General features: G+C 39.2%; 1 protein-coding gene across 3 annotated transcripts in view; it reads right to left on the minus strand.

Moving 5' to 3' along the window:
* The window catches only part of FAM171A1 (family with sequence similarity 171 member A1), a 265,449-nt gene that overhangs the window by 12,302 nt on the left and 231,427 nt on the right, over nt 1-21,720 (minus strand). For all 3 annotated transcript variants that reach the window (XM_053714011.1, XM_053714010.1, XM_053714012.1), the window contains 2 exons: nt 8,291-8,407; nt 6,674-6,788 (listed from right to left, as the gene is read on the minus strand). In XM_053714011.1, coding sequence (XP_053569986.1) covers nt 6,674-6,788; nt 8,291-8,407 — 232 coding nt within the window. The remainder of the gene's footprint in view (nt 1-6,673; nt 6,789-8,290; nt 8,408-21,720) is intronic.

The following is a 21,720-nucleotide window of genomic DNA, read 5'->3' on the forward strand; positions in this document are numbered from 1 at the left end:
CTTGGATGACACATCCGCTGACCAAGACTTTAGCCAAAGCGCTCTGCGCGCCACAATTGCAAACCCTGAATTTTTCGCCGCTAATCTAGCTAATTGCAAAGCGGCATCTAAAATAAAAGAGAGTTAGCCAACTTAAGTGCGTGAACTCTGTCCATAACCTCCTCATATGGAGTCTCTCTACTGAGCGACTTTTCTAGTTCCTCGAACCAGAACCACGCTGCTGTAGTGACAGGAACAATGCACGAAATGGGTTGTAGAAGGTAACCTTGCTGTACAAAAATCTTTTTAAGCAAACCCTCCAATTTTTTATCCATAGGATCTTTGAAAGCACAACTATCCTCGATAGGAATAGTAGTGCGCTTGTTTAGAGTAGAAACTGCCCCCTCGACCTTAGGGACTGTCTGCCATAAGTCCTTTCTGGGGTCGACCATAGGAAATAATTTCTTAAATATAGGGGGGGGGGGGGGACAAAAGGTATGCCAGGCTTTTCCCACTCCTTATTCACTATGTCCGCCACCCGCTTGGGTATAGGAAAAACGTCGGGGTGCACCGGAACCTCTAGGAACTTATCCATCTTGCATAATTTCTCTGGAATGACCAAGTTGTCACAATCATCCAGAGTAGATAACACCTCCTTAAGCAGTGCGCGGAGATGTTCTAATTTAAATTTAAATGTCACAACATCAGGTTCAGCCTGTTGAGAAATTTTTCCTGAATCTGAAATTTCCCCATCTGACAAAACCTCCCTCATGGCCCCTTCAGATTGGTGTGAGGGTATGACAGAACAATTATCATCAGCGCCCACCTGCTCTTCAGTGTTTAAAACAGAGCAATCGCGCTTTCTCTGATATGTAGGCATTTTGGATAAAATATTTGCTATGGAGTTATCCATTACAGCCGTCAATTGTTGCATGGTAAAAAGCATTGGCGCGCTAGATGTACTAGGGGCCTCCTGCGTGGGCAAAACTGGTGTAGACACAGTAGGAGATGATGTAGTATCATGTTTACTCCCCTCATCTGAGGAATCATCTTGGGCAATTTCATTATCTGTGGCAGTACTGTCCTTACTTTGTTTGGACGCTATGGCACAATTATCACACAAATTTAAATGGGGAGACACATTGGCTTTCATACATATAGAACATAGCTTATCCGAAGGCACAGACATGTTAAACAGGCTTAAACTTGTCAATAAAGTACAAAAAACGTTTTAAAACAAAACCGTTACTGTCTCTTTAAATTTTAAACAGAAAACACTTTATTACTGAATATGTGAAAAAGTATGAAGGAATTGTTCAAATTACCAAAATTTCACCACAGTGTCTTAAAGCATTAAGAGTATTGCACACCAATTTTCAGAGCTTTAACCCTTAAAATAACGGAACCGGAGCCGTTTACAAATGTAACCCCTATACAGTCCCAGCTATAGCCTTTGCTGTGACCTAACCAAGCCCAGAGGGGAATACGATACCAAGTGACGCCTTCTAGAAACTTTTCCAGCTACTTTCAGATCCTCACACATGCATCTGCATGTCTTGCTCTCAAAAAACAACTGCGCAGTAATGGCGCGAAAATGAGGCTCAGCCTACAACTGGGAAGGCCCTCCCTGACTGGAAAAGGTGTCTAACATAGTGCCTGCCGTTAAAAAACGTTCCCCAAGTTTATAAATGTGAATTATCAGCATAAACATGTATAAAATGCCCAAATAAAGCAATCGATTTAGCCCATAAAAGTGTCTACCAGTTTTATAGCCCATATTAAGCCCTTTATTCTGTTTGCTTGACTAAGAAAATGGCTTACCGGTCCCCATGAGGGGAAATGACAGCCTTCCAGCATTACATGGTCTTGTTAGAAATATGGCTAGTCATACCTTAAGCAGAAAAGTCTGCTAACTGTTTCCCCCAACTGAAGTTACTTCATCTCAACAGTCCTATGTGGAAACAGCAATCGATTTTAGTTACTGTCTGCTAAAATCATCTTCCTCTCACAAACAGAAATCTTCATCCTTTTCTGTTTCAGAGTAAATAGTACATACCAGCACTATTTTAAAATAACAAACACTTGATAGAAGAATAAAAAACTACATTTAAACACCAAAAAACTCTTAACCATCTCCGTGGAGATGTTGCCTGTGCAACGGCAAAGAGAATGACTGGGGTGGGCGGAGCCTAGGAGGGACTATATGGCCAGCTTTGCTGGGACTCTTTGCCATTTCCTGTTGGGGAAGAGATATTCCCACAAGTAAGGATGACGCCGTGGACCGGACACACCAATGTTGGAGAAATCAAAACTTAACCCATCCTGTTAACATACAGTGTAAGCTATGGTCATTTTTAAAGACAACTCTTGGCTAACCTGAATAAAAAGTTATATTGCAACTAGGCTCCAACTCATCTCTTCTCAGATCAGAATAGTGCAGCTTTCCTGCAGGTCTGGCAACTCCTTTTTTCAATGAAAAGTTAAACAGTGTAAAAGTTAAAAATTCACTTATTGCTGGGTGTATGAGGTGAAGTTTATGTTTCCCCAGGCATGAGGCTACAAGTCTTCACTTCTGCTCTTAGTAAATCTAGGGTTTAGGTGCAAGATTTATTGGTATTTGTTGCATATGAGCCCCTGTGTAGCCTGTTCTGTAATTAGAGACCATAATTTAAATGTTAGAATATCTCACATCATGTGAGATATTCTAACATTTAAATTATGGTCTCTAATAATAGCTGTTAGCATTAGCAGATTGCTTAATAAAATGATATAAGTAAATCAGACACCATTATATGGATATCAAAGGTTCAAGCTATGATGTGAGATATTTCTAACATCACAGCATGAACCTTTGATATCCATATAATCGTGGCTGCTTTACTTATATAATTGTATTAAGCACTCTGCTAATGCCAACAGCCATTATTAGAGACCATAATTTAAAGGGACATGCAACACAATTTTTTTCTTTCATGATTTAGAAAGAGCATGACATTTTAAACAACTTTCTAATTTACTTCAATAATCTAATTTGCTTCATTATCTTGATATCCTTTGCTGAAAAGCATATCTAGATAGGCTCAGTAGTTGCTGATTGGAGGCTGCCCATGTAATGCCTTGTGTAATTGGCTCACCCATGTGCATTGCTATTTCTTCAACAATGGATATCTAAAAAATGAAGCAAATTAGATAATAGAAGTAAATTGGAATGTTGTTAAAAATCGTATTATCTACCTAAATCCTAAAAGAAAAATGTGGGGTTTAGTGTCTCTTTAAATGTTAGCATCTGCACAATTTCAGAGCTTTGTCAGGCTGAATTTTTTGTCAGAAATTCCTTGGATACTCAAACACCTCAATATGCAGTTGCACAGCACAGTTTGCATTTAATGACAGGTGGAAGTCTGGAAGCAAATAAATAAGTACCACTTTATCTCCTTATGCAACAACAAAAAAAAAAATCTCAGGTTTTACTATAAAGCGCAGTTAGCTACGTTTTTATTTCTAGCAAGTGGCATGCTAGATAGTATCTGACAAATATGCTTTAAATACTATCCATAACCAATTTCCTATTTTACATTGCATTGTTGCAGTAGACGAATTGAGTGCAAGTTGCGTTGCCACTGCCGAGTCTCGACTCAGCCGAGCTGCCTAGGACTCAGAGAGCTGTTAACCTGCCCCAGTGCCTAGTGTCACTGCCCTGGAGGATGCGGTTATAATTATGTTAACTAAGTATTTATTTATTTTTGGTTCCAGCCTTCCACCTGTTAAGTATGAACTGTGCTGTGCAGCTGCATATTGAGGTATGCACTGGTTCAGCTATAATTAAAACCTGCCCTGTTGGGGGTACTTGTGGCCCGCGGTATATGTGTTTCTCAGGTTTATTATATCTAGTGCCTCACTAGCCTCTGACCTCACCACACATCACTGACTAGAACTGCAATGCAATATAAAAACAGATACTGATGTATACACTAGAACTGCAGTACAGGTTAAAGCAGCTATACAGTATACACTAGAACTACAATACAAATTTCAGCAGATATTGTGGAACACACTAGAACTGCAGTGCATATTAAAAACAGATACTGCGGTATACCTATAACTGCAAAACATAATTAAAGCAGATATGCAGTATATACTAATTGCAATACAGATCCAGCAGACACTAGACCTGCAAAGCAATATAAAAACAGATACTACGGTATACTCCATAACTGCAAAACAGATATTGTGTTATTACCTGCACAATTACTGTGGTATAGGCTAAACTTACAATACAGAAATTAGATAGACACAGTAGTATGTATCCAGACAGAACCATTTTGCAGGCAAATATTCGGGGTCTGTCATAATGAAAGTACCATATAACACAGTACTGATTATATTCACAATGGCTGTAAGAAAAATGGAATGAGTTGCAATAAACATCAGTTCATTAACAGAAATTCCCATTAATTATATTGATTTAGCCTTGGCTAGAATGGCAGAGAAGAAAATTCCTAAACTATATATGCAGGTGCACTAGTACAAAAATCAGTTAATCACAATGATTACAGATGATTGGAAAGAATAACAGCTAATCCATGTACTAAATGTATGCCCTGGTACATTACTCTTATTGTACCGAGCTAAACGTATAGTAGTAGCTCCAGTCTGCTCCATGACAACAATAACTCCCAAGCTGCATAAAATAATTATATTTAAAATTTCATCCCTGCACCACCCAGGGACATGTCAATAATGTTATGAGATCACATCCTCCATCACAAACCACCCCCTTTGATAATTTGAATAAGTTATACCACTCAGGCATGACAGGGGCAAATGATGAAAAACATAATGAAGAATTCGTATATAAACCATGAGGGGAAAAGCTAAATACAAGTGCTGCTCTGTAAATCCCCCAAAGACAGTCCCTGAAACTGTCAAATCTCTTGCAGACCAGTACTGGTGGGAAGGGCTGAACTTTCCCACTCTGCACTCTCCCCAAACATCTGTGGTGCGATAGGAGCTCCCCTGATGTCGGACTTACTGACATGAGAATGCTGAAGAGAAGAGTGGAAGCTGAGAATGTAGCAAATTCTGATAGAACCCCGGCTATGCGCCCCAACCGATCTACTCACTAAGAGAGAAAAGGAGCGGTAGCTGGACAATCGTTTCCCGGCATCAAGAGATGTGACTTACAGAAGACCTCCAAAAGCAAAATTTGTGTGACGCCCTATTGCGCCATCCAAGTAAAGCAATAAAATAAAAAAACTCTTCTCAGTGTTTGGGAAACAAATTATACCTTGTAATACACATATCCCTATAAGAGTTTACCCATTTTCCCTGCAGGAGCTGCTACACAGACCAGGGTGTATGGAAAATGATTTAGGTACAGCCACACTCCTCTGAAACAACCCTGTTAAGGAGTATAGCACTGTTGGTATGTTCCTACATTTACATATAAGGAGAATGTTTGATTGGCTAACAAAATACACAACTTGTGTATGTACCATTAGCCTGCAGGCTATGTGGGAGAACCAGTACTTACCAAGAAAAATACCCACTCTGCTAATCACACCCAAAATAATCCTGAGAATGCAGCAGAGAGCCCTTCTAATCTACAGGATTAACAGCAGAGGATATACTTGAGGAGTAAACCATCATGGCGAGCTAAGAAACTATACCAACAATGTACTTGGTAGGGCTGTAACCACAACTCCAGAGAGATTTATATTGCACAGCCAGTACTCCTCCTAAGCCCCTCTCTTCCAGGAAACTATCAATTTGAGGAAAATTGTTTTGGAAAAAGAATCCTCATTTATCAAATAATCCTTAACACCTCTATTGATTTCCTTCTCCTTGACTAGGCAAATAACTACTGGGAAAGAGAGGGAAGTATGAGGGATACTTAAAGCTTTGTTGTGGGGTGTCTTTGCCTCCTCCAGGTGGCCAGGAAGTGAATTCCCACGAGTAAGGATTTTGTGGACTCTTACCACCTAAAAGGAAATACCATGAGAACAAAGCAAATTTGATAATAGAAGTAAATTGAAAACTTTTTTTATGTGCCTTAAAGGATAGCGTTAAAGGGACAGTCTAGTCAAAATTAAACTTATGATTCAGATAGGGCATTTAATTTTAAACAACTTTCCAATTTACTTTTATCATCAAATTTGCTTTGTTCTCTTGGTATTCTTTGTTGAAAGCTTAACCTAGGTAGGCTCATATGCTAATCTCTAAACTCTTGAAGGCCGCCTCTTATCTCAGTGCATTTGGACAGTTTTTACAGCTAGTTCATGTGTGCCATATAGATAACATTGTGCTCCATCCCGTGGATCTATCTAGGAGTCAGCACTGATTGACAAGGCAATCACAGAGGTAAAAAGTATATTAATATAACGTGTTGGTTATGCAAAACTGGGGAATGGGTAATTAAGGGATAATTCATCTTTTTAAACAATAACAATTCTGGAGTAGGCTGTCTCTTAGGTGCAGGATTTTAGAGGACACAAGCCCCCCCCCCCACCACTGTGAATCATCTATCATATTTAAACATGAGCTCTTGTATTAGTATTTCCTGAACAAGACTTTGAGAACTGCTACTCAATAAAATGTCAGCGGATTGTGTTAACTTTCTAACATGCTTTATATTTTTGTGCAGGTCCAGTCCTAATGCAAGAAGAGAAATATTGGTAGCTGAGTAAATTCTTACCTGCAGTAGTAGAGCAGCAGACACAAGAGAACCAGCAGTATGAAAGCTATTCCTCCTAATATAGCCAAGAGAAACAAGGTGTGGTAGGTAGTGATATCCTGTGTTACCACCGGATCTGGAAACAAATGGAAACTTTTGATACAACATGGATATTAATCATTCTAGGTGAGAAGCTTAATAGGACATTGCACACTTGTCTTCATAACTACATTCGAGAAAGAGAAAGTCTAAAATCATTATCTGAAACATGGAAGTTTACATTTTGACTTTACTGTCCCTTTAACACACTGCAGCTCCTGTAGCTATGTGTTTGTTACTATCTGTATTTTATTTTATTACCTGCAAAAGTATTAGACAGTGATGCAAAATTACATGTTTTAATAAATGTCAATTTTGTATTATAATGTGCCTTTAAATAAATCAATCTTTTCATGCTAATGGAGGCTTCCCACAGTCCACTAATACAACCGTAGGAGCTATCAGCCAATTAAAATTCATACTTTAGTATTCATGCTTCATTTCTTTCTAGTTTCGATGAATTTAACCTTTTTTCAAGCACAACATAATTGTGTAACTGCTTCCCATAAACAAACACTGATAGGGGCCCATCTAGTCTAACTATATTTCTATAGGACGTGCAGTAGTAATTAATCACCAGCATAACCTTATGCATATTCTAGGTATTGTATGTGTGTAGTCGCCAATCACCAGCTAGTCCCCAGAAGTGCATTGCTGCCCCCTAAATATATCTAGGTATGCTTTTCAATAAAGGATACCAAAAGAAAATTAGATTTGAAAACAGAAGCAAACTGAAAAATCTCCTAAAAATGGCTTGCTCTATCTGAGCCAAGAGAGCTTCATTTTGTCTTTTATATCCTGTTATTCCCTGCACACAGGTGCTAACTAAATGAGTAACCATAGTATTTTTTTTTAAGTTTCTTTGCATCAATTATTAATATTTTAATTATATTTCAGTATTCTGTGGAATAGGGTACAGATTCAACAAAATGTGCCTGCCTTACTAGTTTGTAAACACAGGAGCCTACAAAACCTCTACACGCAAGTGCTTCACCAAAGCAGATACACTTAAAGGGACAGTGAAGTCAAAATGAAAACTGTCTGATATCAAATTTGCTTTATCATCTTGATATCTTTTCTTGAAGAGTAAAACTATGTAGGCTCATAACAGCTCAGGAGTGTGCACGTTTCTTTAGTACTCTATGACAGCAATGTTTTGCAACATTGTATAACAAAGCTACAAATAATGTTCTAAAAACACATGCAAACTCCTGAGCTCTTATGGGCCTACCTAGTTAAATTCTTCAATTAAAGATACCAAGAGAACGAAGCAAATTTGATAACCGTAAGAAAGTTGTTTAAAACTGCATGCTCTATCCGAATCCCGAAATTTAATTCTTTACTTTACTGTCCCTTTAATGTATGCAACGATAACCTTTCAAAATGATTGACATATTATCCCATAATCCATTCCCTATAAGATATTTTAAAATAAACTTTATTTCTTTTTCCCGCCCAAATACATAAAGTAGAAGGTTGGTGCTTTCATGCGGAAACTACTAATTTCCTGCAGGAGGAAACATTTTCACTGCTGCTTACCTGGGTTGGAGGGAGACATGGCAGCCACCCAGTAGCCAAGCTGTGGTGCAATGTATGTCCAGGTGAGCTGATTTCCTTCTTGCTGGATGAGGCCAAGGCTACTTTTCAGCCATGTTCCTAAAAAAACAGACAAAAAAACAAAAACAAACATTCAGTTGATTCATCTTTCACTAAATAGGCAGTATTTGCTTTCTGAATGTCAGCTCACCATTGTTTTCTTAATTGTGCTGTATCCACTAACACACATAGCACAATATTAAAAGGGACATACAAGTCAATATTACGTTTGAATGTCATATATTACAAAAACTGACTTTCTCTTGCTATGCTTGCTTGTTGAAGAGCATAGGCTTAGGAGTATGTGCAATAATTTACATACGTGGTTGCAACAATGTTTTAATACTTTTTTTTGCCAACAATTCTGTGCTCAAGACACATGCTATGCCCTTCAACTATGAGAACAAAGCAAACAGTAAATTAGAAAGGTTTTTTTTTTCTATCTAAAACATGAATAATGTATTTTGATTTTTATGTCATTTTACAGGACCATTTAAAGGGTCATGAAACCCAAAATACTTCTTTCATGATTCAGATAGAGAATACATTTTTAAACAACATTTCAATTTACTTCTATTATCTCATTTTCTTCATTCTTTAGATATCCCTTGTTGAAGAAATAGCAATGCACATGGGTGAGCCAATCACACGAAGCATCTATGTGCTGCCACCAATCAGCAGATACTGAGCCTATCTAGATATGCTTTTCAACCAAGTATATCACGAGAATGAAGCAAATGAGATAACAGAAGTAAATTAGAAAACTGTTTAAAATAGCATGCTCTTTCTAAAGCATGAAAGAAAGTTTTTGGCTAGAATGTCCCTTTAAGTATTTTTCTAAAAAAATTTTTATGTTCCTTTACTTTAAAAATAAAAATTGCCAATAAAGCTTCTATCCCACAGACCAGTTGTGTTTGCTTTGCGTTAATTTTCAAAACAGATGGCTTTAACAGTCTATATCATGGACACATTTATATACTGAAGGTTGCTTTTTCATATGCATAACATCATTTCTGTGTTTGCAGTTGCTGAGTGGACTTTATATAGGTTAAACATAGTTACAGACAACAACAAAACACTCTAATGCATTAAAGCATTGTATTATAACACTATTCTTTAATAACTATTTTATTCAGCTGTCTCCTCATTCATTAAATGCACAGCAGCATACTTCAACACTGCCCAGAATCCGTTACCATCCGAGGTGTAGAATAACCTCTCGCAGTACACAATAACTGTTGCTTGACCGGACTCTAAGTATACTGTATCTTGTGTATGGGACCATATTTCATGTGTTTTTATAGGTTTTATATAAATATTTATTTACCTTCCTAATAATTGGGATACTGTTAACCTGCCAGTATAAAAGCAGGCAAGCACAGTGATAGAGCTTATTGTAGCTCCACCTCATGTGACTAAGATACCATTGATCAGCAACTCCATTCAGTGACTAATAACAGAATTATACTATTTTATATTTTCTGTTTCCTTTGAGGGATTCAAATTCGGAATGGACATATCCTTTATTTATCACAAATTGTAGATCATTTGATCACTTGTATCTTTTGCAATGATCTATATGGCTATATTTGTTATTTGATCACATTTTTCATCACACATTTGCAACATACAAGCTTCTTTTAAAAAGGTATCAGGCTTTAGTAAAAATGATCATTTGCTGAAACAGTGGTAGGTCTTGTGCATGTACAGTCTCCTCCTGCAATTCAATGTAATGAATCATTTTTTGAAAGAATATATTTCTGGTTGATCATAAAGATAATACACACGTACAATCCCACAAGCTCGGATTCTTCAACCTGTTATACATCTGTGTAGTTAGCCAGCTTGAAAACTTAGATGTTAGCCCTCTAGAGGGAGCTATTGTGTTAAGAGCCATAACATGCAGTTGTTTTGACAATATTATTTATTCCTTGAAAGATGTGTAGAATATTTAGAAGAGTAACCATTGGGTCCTGGCATAATTTGAAATGCATACAAACTGAGTTATTGACAAATAAACTATTCTTTTTAAAACAGATATATCTGATATGAAAGCTATATTTACAAGAAGATTCAACTTGTGAACATGCTTACAAAACTTTTTTTTATTTACTTTAGGTGAACTTGTTTTATTTAAAGATAATATTAAAACATTCTCAAGTTTTACATATATCATAAGAAGGGAGACATTACAACTCCAGTATACATACGGGATAGGAAATCAATATTTTTTTTTTCTTTCATGATGTAGATAAAGCATGCAATTTTAAGCAGCTTTCTTATTTACTCCTATTATAAATATTTCTTTGTTTTTTTAAATAAGGATACAAAGAGAACAAATAGGAATGTAAGCTTCCCGATTATGTATGTAAGCAGGCCTGTTTTTGGTTCAGAACCTGTGTATTATTAGTTTTTAGCTTCTCACACACACAGTTTTCTTGTGTGTTTATATAAAAAAAACCTTTAGGAAAAAATAGTTTAAGAATACAAAGAATTATTTTGAACACAAAAATAAGTTATATTCTAATTAGAAGCAGTTAGTTTCCTACAAGGTAAGAACATCCTGTTAATCGTAAAAGGATGGATTAAAATTTGCTAAGGCATGATTATATGTAAGTGACATTACATTTAAAAAAGATCCTGTTAGTATAAAACGCTAAGCTTCACTGCATGTCTAAAGTTCCTTTCAGCTCACAGTCTGCAGCAGAAATGTAATCTGCCCTGATATCTCTTTTTAAGTCTCTGTATTGGCTGGTGCTTTAAGCCTATTTGCCACACAGCAAGCAGAGGTGGATTTTTTACATCTGTCTATATTTCAGTGTCTGTCTGTGCTGCACAGATGATCGTCTGAACCTCTTATTTTTAACCAACAATTAAGATTTCTGTAATTCTAACGAGGCACACAAAGACTTGAGCAGAAGGACCCCCCCATCTACTTGCTTGTTCACCACCTGTCCTCTGCCTTCTATCCTTAAATCAGAAAACAATACTATACTGAAAGGGACTCATGAATATTATGCTAGATCTTACAAGCATAGATGTGTCTAACACTAAAAATATGCTTCTGCAAATAATATAGTTAGAAGCCGTTAACACTAAGTGTTATTTGTATCTGCTAGTGCAATATCTGAATATTTACATGCTCACACTGACATGACAACTGTTGCCTTTGTATGAATTAACTGCCCCTGCGTACCATCTGACATCTTCCATTAATAAAGGAATACTAATGTTTGGTGTCAGATGGCAGAAGGCAGTTAAGATTTTTTTCAATTCTTAAAACTAATGAAAAGCTCAATAAGATTTTAATTACACAGAAACAGACTATAGTACATCACAATATCTATTGCTCTGAAATACATTTTAATTACGAAGAATCAACTGAGTTTAAACTAAAGGTCTACTCCAGAAATGAAATACTCTTTTTCTTCAGAGCCTGCTGAGTTACTGCCAAAGTTTGTCTCAAAGTCGCTTTTTGTTACTCTGCAATGATTTACTATATTAAAGGGAAGTGAAACACAAAAACATAATTTATGCTTACCTGATAAATTTATTTCTCTTGTAGTGTATCCAGTCCACGGATCATCCATTACTTGTGGGATATTCTCCTTCCCAACAGGAAGTTGCAAGAGGATCACCCACAGCAGAGCTGCTATATAGCTCCTCCCCTCACTGTCATATCCAGTCATTCGACCGAAACAAGACGAGAAAGGAGAAACCATAGGGTGCAGTGGTGACTGTAGTTTAATTAAAATTTAGACCTGCCTTAAAAGGACAGGGCGGGCCGTGGACTGGATACACTACAAGAGAAATAAATTTATCAGGTAAGCATAAATTATGTTTTCTCTTGTTAAGTGTATCCAGTCCACGGATCATCCATTACTTGTGGGATACCAATACCAAAGCTAAAGTACACGGATGATGGGAGGGACAAGGCAGGAACTTAAACGGAAGGAACCACTGCCTGTAGAACCTTTCTCCCCAAAACAGCCTCCGAAGAAGCAAAAGCGTAAAATTTGTAAAATTTTGAAAAGGTGTGAAGCGAAGACCAAGTCGCAGCCTTGCAAATCTGTTCAACAGAGGCCTCATTTTTAAAGGCCCAGGTGGAAGCCACAGCTCTAGTAGAATGAGCTGTAATCCTTTCAGGGGGCTGCTGTCCAGCAGTCTCATAGGCTAAGCGTATTATGCTCCGAAGCCAAAAGGAGAGAGAGGTTGCCAAAGCTTTTTGACCTCTCCTCTGTCCAGAGTAAACGACAAACAGGGCAGATGTTTGACGAAAATCTTTAGTAGCCTGTAAGTAAAACTTCAAGGCACGGACTATGTCCAGATTATGCAAAAGACGTTCCTTCTTTGAAGAAGGATTAGGACACAATGATGGAACAACAATCTCTTGATTGATATTCCTGTTAGAAACCACCTTAGGTAAAAACCCAGGTTTGGTACGCAGAACTACCTTCTCTGAATGAAAAATCAGATAAGGAGAATCACAATGTAAGGCAGATAACTCAGAGACTCTTTGAGCCGAGGAAATAGCCATCAAAAACAGAACTTTCCAAGATAAAAGTTTAATATCAATGGAATAAAGGGGTTCAAACGGAACTCCCTGAAGAACTTTAAGAACCAAGTTTAAGCTCCACGGGGGAGCAACAGTTTTAAACACAGGCTTAATCCTAACCAAAGCCTGACAAAATGCCTGGACGTCTGGAACTTCTGCTAGACGCTTGTGCAAAAGAATAGACAGAGCAGAGATCTGTCCTTTTAAAGAACTAGCTGATAAGCCTTTGTCCAAACCCTCTTGGAGAAAGGACAATATCCTAGGAATCCGAACCTTACTCCATGAGTAACTCTTGGATTCACACCAATAAAGATATTTACGCCATATCTTATGGTAGATTTTCCTGGTGACAGGCTTCCGTGCCTGTATTAAGGTATCAATGACTGACTCGGAGAAGCCACGCCTTGATAGAATCAAGCGTTCAATCTCCATGCAGTCAGTCTCAGAGAAATTAGATTTGGATGATTGAAAGGACCTTGTATTAGAAGGTCCTGCCTCAGAGGCAGAGTCCATGGTGGAAGAGATGACATGTCCACTAGGTCTGCATACCAGGTCCTGCGTGGCCACGCAGGCGCTATCAGAATCACAGATGCTCTCTTCTGTTTGATTTTGGCAATCAGTCGAGGGAGCAGAGGAAACGGTGGAAACACATAGGCCAGGTTGAAGAACCAAGGAGCTGCTAGAGCATCTATCAGCGTTGCTCCCGGGTCCCTGGACCTGGATCCATAACAAGGAAGCTTGGCGTTCTGGCGAGACGCCATGAGATCCAGTTCTGGTTTGCCCCAACGATGGACCAGTTGAGGAAACACCTCCGGATGGAGTTCCCACTCCCCCGGATGAAAAGTCTGACGCTGACAGGTGGCAAGAGTGAGACTCTGCCCAGCGAATTATCTTTGAGACTTCTAACATCGCTAGGGAACTCCTGGTTCCCCCTTGATGGTTGATGTAAGCCACAGTCGTGATGTTGTCCGACTGAAATCTGATGAACCTCAGTGTTGCTAACTGAGGCCAAGCTAGAAGAGCATTGAATATTGCTCTTAACTCCAGAATATTTATTGGGAGGAGTTTCTCCTCCTGAGTCCACGATCCCTGAGCCTTTAGGGAGTTCCAGACTGCGCCCCAACCTAGAAGGCTGGCATCTGTTGTTACAATCGTCCAATCTGGCCTGCAAAAGGTCATACCCTTGGACAGATGGACCCGAGAAAGCCACCAGAGAAGACAATCTCTGGTCTCTTGATCCAGATTTAGTAGAGGGGACAAATCTGAGTAATCCCCATTCCACTGACTTAGCATGCATAATTGCAGCGGTCTGAGATGCAGGCGCGCAAATGTCACTATGTCCATTGCCGCTACCATTAAGCCGATTACTTCCATGCACTGAGCCACTGACGGGCGTGGAATGGAATGAAGGACACGGCAAGCATTTAGAAGTTTTGATAACCTGGACTCCGTCAGGTAAATTTTCATCTCTACAGAATCTATAAGAGTCCCTAGGAAGGAGACTCTTGTGAGTGGTGATAGAGAACTCTTTTCCACGTTCACTTTCCACCCATGCGACCTCAAAAATGCCAGAACTATCTCTGTATGAGACTTGGCAATTTGAAAGCTTGATGCCTGTATCAGGATGTCGTCTAGATACGGAGCCACCGCTATGCTTCGCGGTCTTAGAACCGTCAGAAGTGAGCCCAGAACCTTTGTAAAAATTCTCGGGGCAGTGGCCAACCCGAAGGGAAGAGCTACAAATTGGTAATGCCTGTCTAGAAAGGCAAACCTTAGGAACCGATGATGATCTTTGTGAATCGGTATGTGAAGGTAGGCATCCTTTAAGTCCACTGTGGTCATGTACTGACCCTCTTGGATCATGGGTAGGATGGTCCGAATAGTTTCCATTTTGAATAGGGAAATCTGAGGAATTTGTTTAAGATCTTTAGATCCAAGATTGGTCTGAAGGTTCCCTCTTTCTTGGGAACCACAAACAGATTTGAATAAAATCCCTGTCCTTGTTCCGTCCGTGGAACTGGATGGATCACTCCCATTACTAGGAGGTCTTGCACACAGCTTAGGAATGCCTCTTTCTTTATCTGGTTTGATGATAACCTTGAAAGATGAAATCTCCCTTGTGGAGGAGAAGCTTTGAAGTCCAGAAGATATCCCTGAGATATGATCTCCAACGCCCAGGGATCCTGAACATCTCTTGCCCACGCCTGGGCGAAGAGAGAAAGTCTGCCCCCCACTAGATCCATTTCCGGATAGGGGGCCGTTCCTTCATGCTGTCTTGGGGGCAGCAGCAGGCTTCCTGGCCTGCTTGCCCTTGTTCCAGGACTGGTTAGGTTTCCAGGCCTGTCTGGAATGAGCAACAGTTCCCTCTTGTTTTGAAGCGGAGGAAGTTGATGCTGCTCCTGCCTTGAAATTTCAAAAGGCACGAAAATTAGACTGTTTGGCCTTTGATTTGGCCCTGTCCTGAGGAAGGGTATGACCCTTGCCTCCAGTAATGTCAGCAATAATTTCCTTCAAGCCAGGCCCGAATAAGGTCTGCCTCTTGAAAGGAATGTTGAGTAATTTAGACTTTGAAGTCACGTCAGCTGACCAGGATTTAAGCCATAGCACCCTACGCGCCTGGATGGCGAATCCGGAATTCTTAGCAGTTAGTTTAGTCAAATGAACAATGGCATCAGAAACAAATGAGTTAGCTAGCTTAAGCGTTCTAAGCTTGTCAATAATTTCATTCAATGGAGCTGTCTGGATGGCCTCTTCCAGGGCCTCAAACCAGAATGCCGCCGCAGCAGTGACAGGTGCAATGCATGCAAGGGGCTGTAAAATAAAACCTTGTTGAATAAACATTTTCTTAAGGTAACCCTCCAATTTTTTATCCATTGGATCTGAAAAAGCACAACTGTCCTCAACCGGGACAGTGGTACGCTTTACTAAAGTAGAAACTGCTCCCTCCACCTTAGGGACCGTCTGCCATAAGTCCCGTGTAGTGGCGTCTATTGGAAACATTTTTCTAAATATAGTAGGTGGGGAAAAGGGCACACCGGGTCTATCCCACTCCTTGCTAATAATTTCTGTAAGCCTTTTAGGTATAGGAAAAACGTCAGTACACACCGGCACCGCATAGTATCTATCCAGCCTACACAATTTCTCTGGAATTGCAACTGTGTTACAGTCTTTCAGAGCAGCTAATACCTCCCCAAGCAATACACTGAGGTTCTCAAGCTTAAATTTAAAATTAGAAATCTCTGAATCAGGTTTCCCCGAGTCAGAGATGTCACCCACAGACTGAAGCTCTCCGTCCTCATGTTCTGCATACTATGACGCAGTATCAGACATGGCTCTAACAGCATTTGCGCACTCTGTATCTCTCCTAACCCCAGAGCTATCGCGCTTGCCTCTTAATTCAGGCAATCTAGATAATACCTCTGACAGGGTATTATTCATGATTGCAGCCATGTCCTGCAAGGTAATCGCTATGGGCGTCCCTGATGTAATTGGCGCCATATTAGCGTGCGTCCCCTGAGCGGGAGGCGAAGGGTCTGACACGTGGGGAGAGTTAGTCGGCATAACTTCCCCGTCGACAGAACCCTCTGGTGATAATTCTTTTATAGATAAAGACTGATCTTTACTGTTTAAGGTGAGATCAATACATTTAGTACACATTCTCCTATGGGGCTCCACCATGGCTTTCAAACATAATGAACAAGTAGGTTCCTCTGTGTCAGACATGTTTAAACAGACTAGCAATGAGACTAGCAAGCTTGGAAAACACTTTAAAACAAGTTTACAAGCAATATAAAAAACGTTACTGCGCCTTTAAGAAACACAAATTTTCCCAAATTTTGAAATAAGTGAAAAAATGCAGTTACACTAACGAAATTTTTACAGTGTATGTAATAAGTTAGCAGAGCATTGCACCCACTTGCAAATGGATGATTAACCCCTTAATACCAAAAACGGAATAACAAATGACAAAAATGTTTTTTAAACAGTCACAACAACTGCCACAGCTCTACTGTGGCTTTTTACCTCCCTCAATACGACTTTTGAAGCCTTTTGAGCCCTTCAGAGAAGTCCTGGATCATGCAGGAAGAAGCTGGATGTCTGTGTCTGTAATTTTTGCTGTGCAAAAAAACACCAAAGTAGGCCCCTCCCACTCATATTACAACAGTGGGACGCCTCAGGGAACTGTTTCTAGGCACAATTCAAGTCAGCCATGTGGAAAAAACTAGGCCCCAATAAGTTTTATCACCAAACATATGTAAAAAACGATTAAACATGCCAGCAAACGTTTTAAAATACACTTTTATAAGAGTATGTATCTCTATTAATAAGCCTGATACCAGTCGCTATCACTGCATTTAAGGCGTTACTTACATTACTTCGGTATCAGCAGCATTTTCTAGCAAATTCCATCCCTAGAAAAATAATTTAACTGCACATACCTTATTGCAGGAGAACCTGCACGCTATTCCCCCTCTGAAGTTACCTCACTCCTCAGAATATGTGAGAACAGCAAAGGATCTTAGTTACTTCTGCTAAGATCATAGAAAACGCAGGCAGAGTCTTCTTCTAAATACTGCCTGAGATAAACACAGTACACTCCGGTACCATTTAAAAATAACAAACTTTTGATTGAAGAAATAAACTAAGTATAAAACACCACAGTCCTCTTACGACCTCCATCTTAGTTGAGAGTTGCAAGAGAATGACTGGATATGGCAGTGAGGGGAGGAGCTATATAGCAGCTCTGCTGTGGGTGATCCTCTTGCAACTTCCTGTTGGGAAGGAGAATATCCCACAAGTAATGGATGATCCGTGGACTGGATACACTTAACAAGAGAAAATGAAATAGCATAGGCCTCTGAAAGTAAAAAGCAAGTAGCAAGCAAACAAGGGGTATTGAAATAATGAAAAAAGTTTGGCGCCAAGTATGACGCACAACGTAACGTAAACTCTTTTTGGCGCCAAAAATGACCGGAAATGACACACTTGTGTCACTAATGACGCTGCCGTGTGAAAGGTCTCGGCGTCCCGTATGACGTCGGAAATGACAAAGTTGCGTCATAAACGTACTTTTTCACGCCAACATTTTTTTCGCGCCAAGAATGACGCAATAAAGTTTAGCATTTGGCGCACCCGCTGGCCTAATACCCGCAATTGCAAGAAGTAGTCAATTGAAAAAAGACTAAACCCCAGGTAAGAAATACATTTCTTAAAAATGTTTACATTCCCAAATTTCAGTCTGCAGAAGGAAATACATGAACCTGACTCATGGCAAATATAAGTACAATACATAAATTTAGAACTTTATATAAATGCATAAAGTGCCAAACCATAGCTGAGAGTGTCTTAAGCAATGAAAACATACTTACCAAAAGACACCCATCCACATATAGCAGATAGCCAAACCAGTACTAAAACGGTTATTAGTAGAGGTAATGGTAAATTGAGAGTATATCGTCGATCTGAAAAGGGAGGTAGGAGATGAATCTCTACGACCAATAACACAGAACCTATTAAATAGACCTCCGTTAGGGAAATCATCGTATTCAAATAAGTGAAACTCCCTTCACGTCCCTCTGACATTCACTGTACTCTGAGAGGAATCGGGTTTCAACAATGCTGAGAAGCGCATATCAAAGTAGAAATCTTAGAACAAACTTACTTCACCACCTCCATAGGAGGCAAAGTTTGTAAAACTTTATTGTGGGTGTGGTGAGGGGTGTATTTATAGGCATTTTGAGGTTTGGGAAACTTTGCCCCTCCTGGTAGGATTGTATATCCCATATGTCACTAGCTCATGGACTCTTGCCAATTACATGAAAGAAAATATGACTGAACATACCTCACTGCTGCATAGCATGAAAACATTCCTCACACTGAAGTTTCCTGTACTCCTCAGCCTCTGTGGGAACAGCAATAGATCTTAGTTACAAATGCTAAGATCATCATCCTCCAGGCAGCTGTCTTCATCCATCTGCTGCCCGAGAGTAAATAGTACACACCGGTACCATTTAAAATAAACTCTTGCTTGAAGAAATTAAAAACTAATATTTTATCACCTCTTTCACTTTACCCTTCCTAGTACTTAAAGTAGGCAAAGAGAATGACTGGGGGTGGAGCTAAGGGAGGAGCTATATAGACAGCTCTGCTGTGGTGCTCTTTGCCACTTCCTGTTAGCAGGAGGATAATATCCCACAAGTAAAGGATGAATCCGTGGACTCGTCTTACCTTTATAGAAGAAAAAGTTATTAGCTAATTTTAGCATAATGATGACTTAAAGTGAATGTAAATTTTGATGCTAAAGTGCCCAGTTTTTAAAACTTTGATTAAAAACAGGGGCACTTTAATTCATAAAAATTTACATTTCACTCCTGTTGTGTAAAAAAACTTACCTTTTAATCTTCACAGCAGCACCAGCTTCCTTCAGTCTCACAAGCCATTTCTGGTGTCAGAAATGATTGATAGGTCATCCTCCTATCACAGCTCCCCCCCTGGGGGATTCAGTGTCTGATTCACTGCTGTGATTGGAGGAATCCGGATGCCTCATTTTAGACCCAGGAAGAGGCTTTGAAACGGGTGGAGGAAGATGGAGCTGCTGTGAAGATTAAAAGGTAAGTTTTTTTTCACAACAGGAGTGAAATGAAAATTTTGATGAATTAAAGTGCCCTTGTTTTTAATCGAAGTTTTAAAAACCGGGCACTTTAGCATAAAAGTTTACATTCACTTTAAATGACCACTAAATGCAGTAGAATTACATAATTAAGTAGGGCATAATAAACAGACAATGCAATAACACCTACTCTGAATTTCAAATAAGCAGTAGATTTTATTCTGGCAAATTTATATTTAATCCCATTTTCTGGCCCCTGTATCGTGTGACAGACATCAGCCAATTCCAGAATAGTATACGTATACCCTGTGAGCTTGTGCACATGCTCAGTAGGATCTTGTTCCCCAAAAAATGTGCATATAACAAGATTGTGCAAAATTTGATAAAGGAAGCAAATTGGAAAGTGTCTTAAAACCGCATGCTCTTTCTGAATCATGAAAGTTTATTTTGACGTGTGTGTGTGTATATGTATATATTATTTTTTTATATTTATTATTTTCATTACTAAAATATATTAAAAAAAATTCTAGCTACTCAAATAATATTCTGCTGGCTCTTCAATAACCATGACATGTACATTTGATATACATTTATACATTTTATAAGTTTTGCCTTAAGGCTTTTAGTAAATAGTTGACCAAATATAAAATACCGCTGTTGCTCCCATTATTTTAGAATTATCTTTGGCAGATCAAACGTACAGTACAGCTAAAAATATGCTTAACTGCCAAAAGTGATGCCAACTTTTGAGCAAATAATTGCTTTGCTATAGGCGTCACCCATTTAAAGAACACTTGTCCAGGCCAAAACTAATCATTTAGGGGAAAGTAGTATCATTTTGTTTCAGCCTTTTCAGTGCGGTCTCAGAGAGAGGAAAAATATGTATAAACAGAAGAGTTAGAATTGCTGCAAGTAAAGCAAAACATTTGGCTACTAGCCAACCCCAAATATCTGTTAGTTGTCATTGGGGCACGACCATCATTAGAGAAAACCAGGATTGAAAAGGCATTATTCAGTGTAACAAACAGATTGCTTGAATAATATAATTATATGCACACATACATTTTTCAACATTTCTGACTAATTAACTTTTGGAAATTACAAGTGAAGCCACAGCTCTATGCATTTTCAACAGTGAGCTGTGAGGAGGGGGAATCCCATACACGCCAATTAAATTTAGGCAATGGCTGTGTTTTTGCTGACCACTCAAGCCAGCGACCACTATGCTGGAATATTTCAGACCGTTTTGGAAGTTGCTACGCAATTAAAAGAATGCCCAACTCCATACACTACGGATCTGCTGGTTAATAGTCTGTAATGGCACCTGATGGAAAGAACTGTCAGAAGCAGCTTGTGCACCACTTACAGAATATATATTTGCATGGGTTTATTAGTGTAGCGAGCAGCTTGTGCACCACTTACAGAATACACATTTGCATGGGTTTATTAGTGTAGCGAGCAGCTTGTGCACCACTTACAGAATACACATTTGCATGGGTTTATTAGTGTAGCGAGCAGCTTGTGCACTACTTACCTGGGGTCAAGTCCTACAAAAAAAAATGTGGAAACTCACCAAGACTTCCACTCCCTCACAATTAATATTGTTAGATATAGATATATACATACACATACACACACATTATTATATATATACAAAACACGGAAGGGAACTGCACTCTCATACCGGACCGGGTACACATCCTATGACCCTGCAACATGCTCAGCCCTGGGTGCCACTGGCACTCACAGGAAGCTGTGCTGTCCCCAGAGCCACAAGCAGTTAACCCCAGACAGGTCTCGGTGCAAGAACCATAGGGAAAATTACAAAACAAATTAATACAACACACAGAGAAAACCCAGCACTCACTTACAAGCTCTCAGCTAAGATTTAAAAGCAAAACTGGAAAGGTTAGTCACCGCATCTGGCCAAATGCAGCTTGTGCACCACTTACAGAATACACATTTGCATGGGTTTATTAGTGTAGCAAGCAGCTTGTGCACCACTTACAGAATATACATTTGCATGGGTTTATTAGTGTAGCGAGCAGCTTGTGCACTACTTACCTGGGGTCAAGTCCTACAAAAAAAAGTGTGGAAACTCACCAAGACTTCCACCTCCTCACAATTAATATTGTTAGATATAGATATATACATACACATACACACACACACACACATTATATATATATATATATATATATATATATA

The sequence above is a fragment of the Bombina bombina genome, chromosome 5 (genome assembly GCF_027579735.1).
Source record: "Bombina bombina isolate aBomBom1 chromosome 5, aBomBom1.pri, whole genome shotgun sequence".
NCBI classification, from domain to species: domain Eukaryota; kingdom Metazoa; phylum Chordata; class Amphibia; order Anura; family Bombinatoridae; genus Bombina; species Bombina bombina.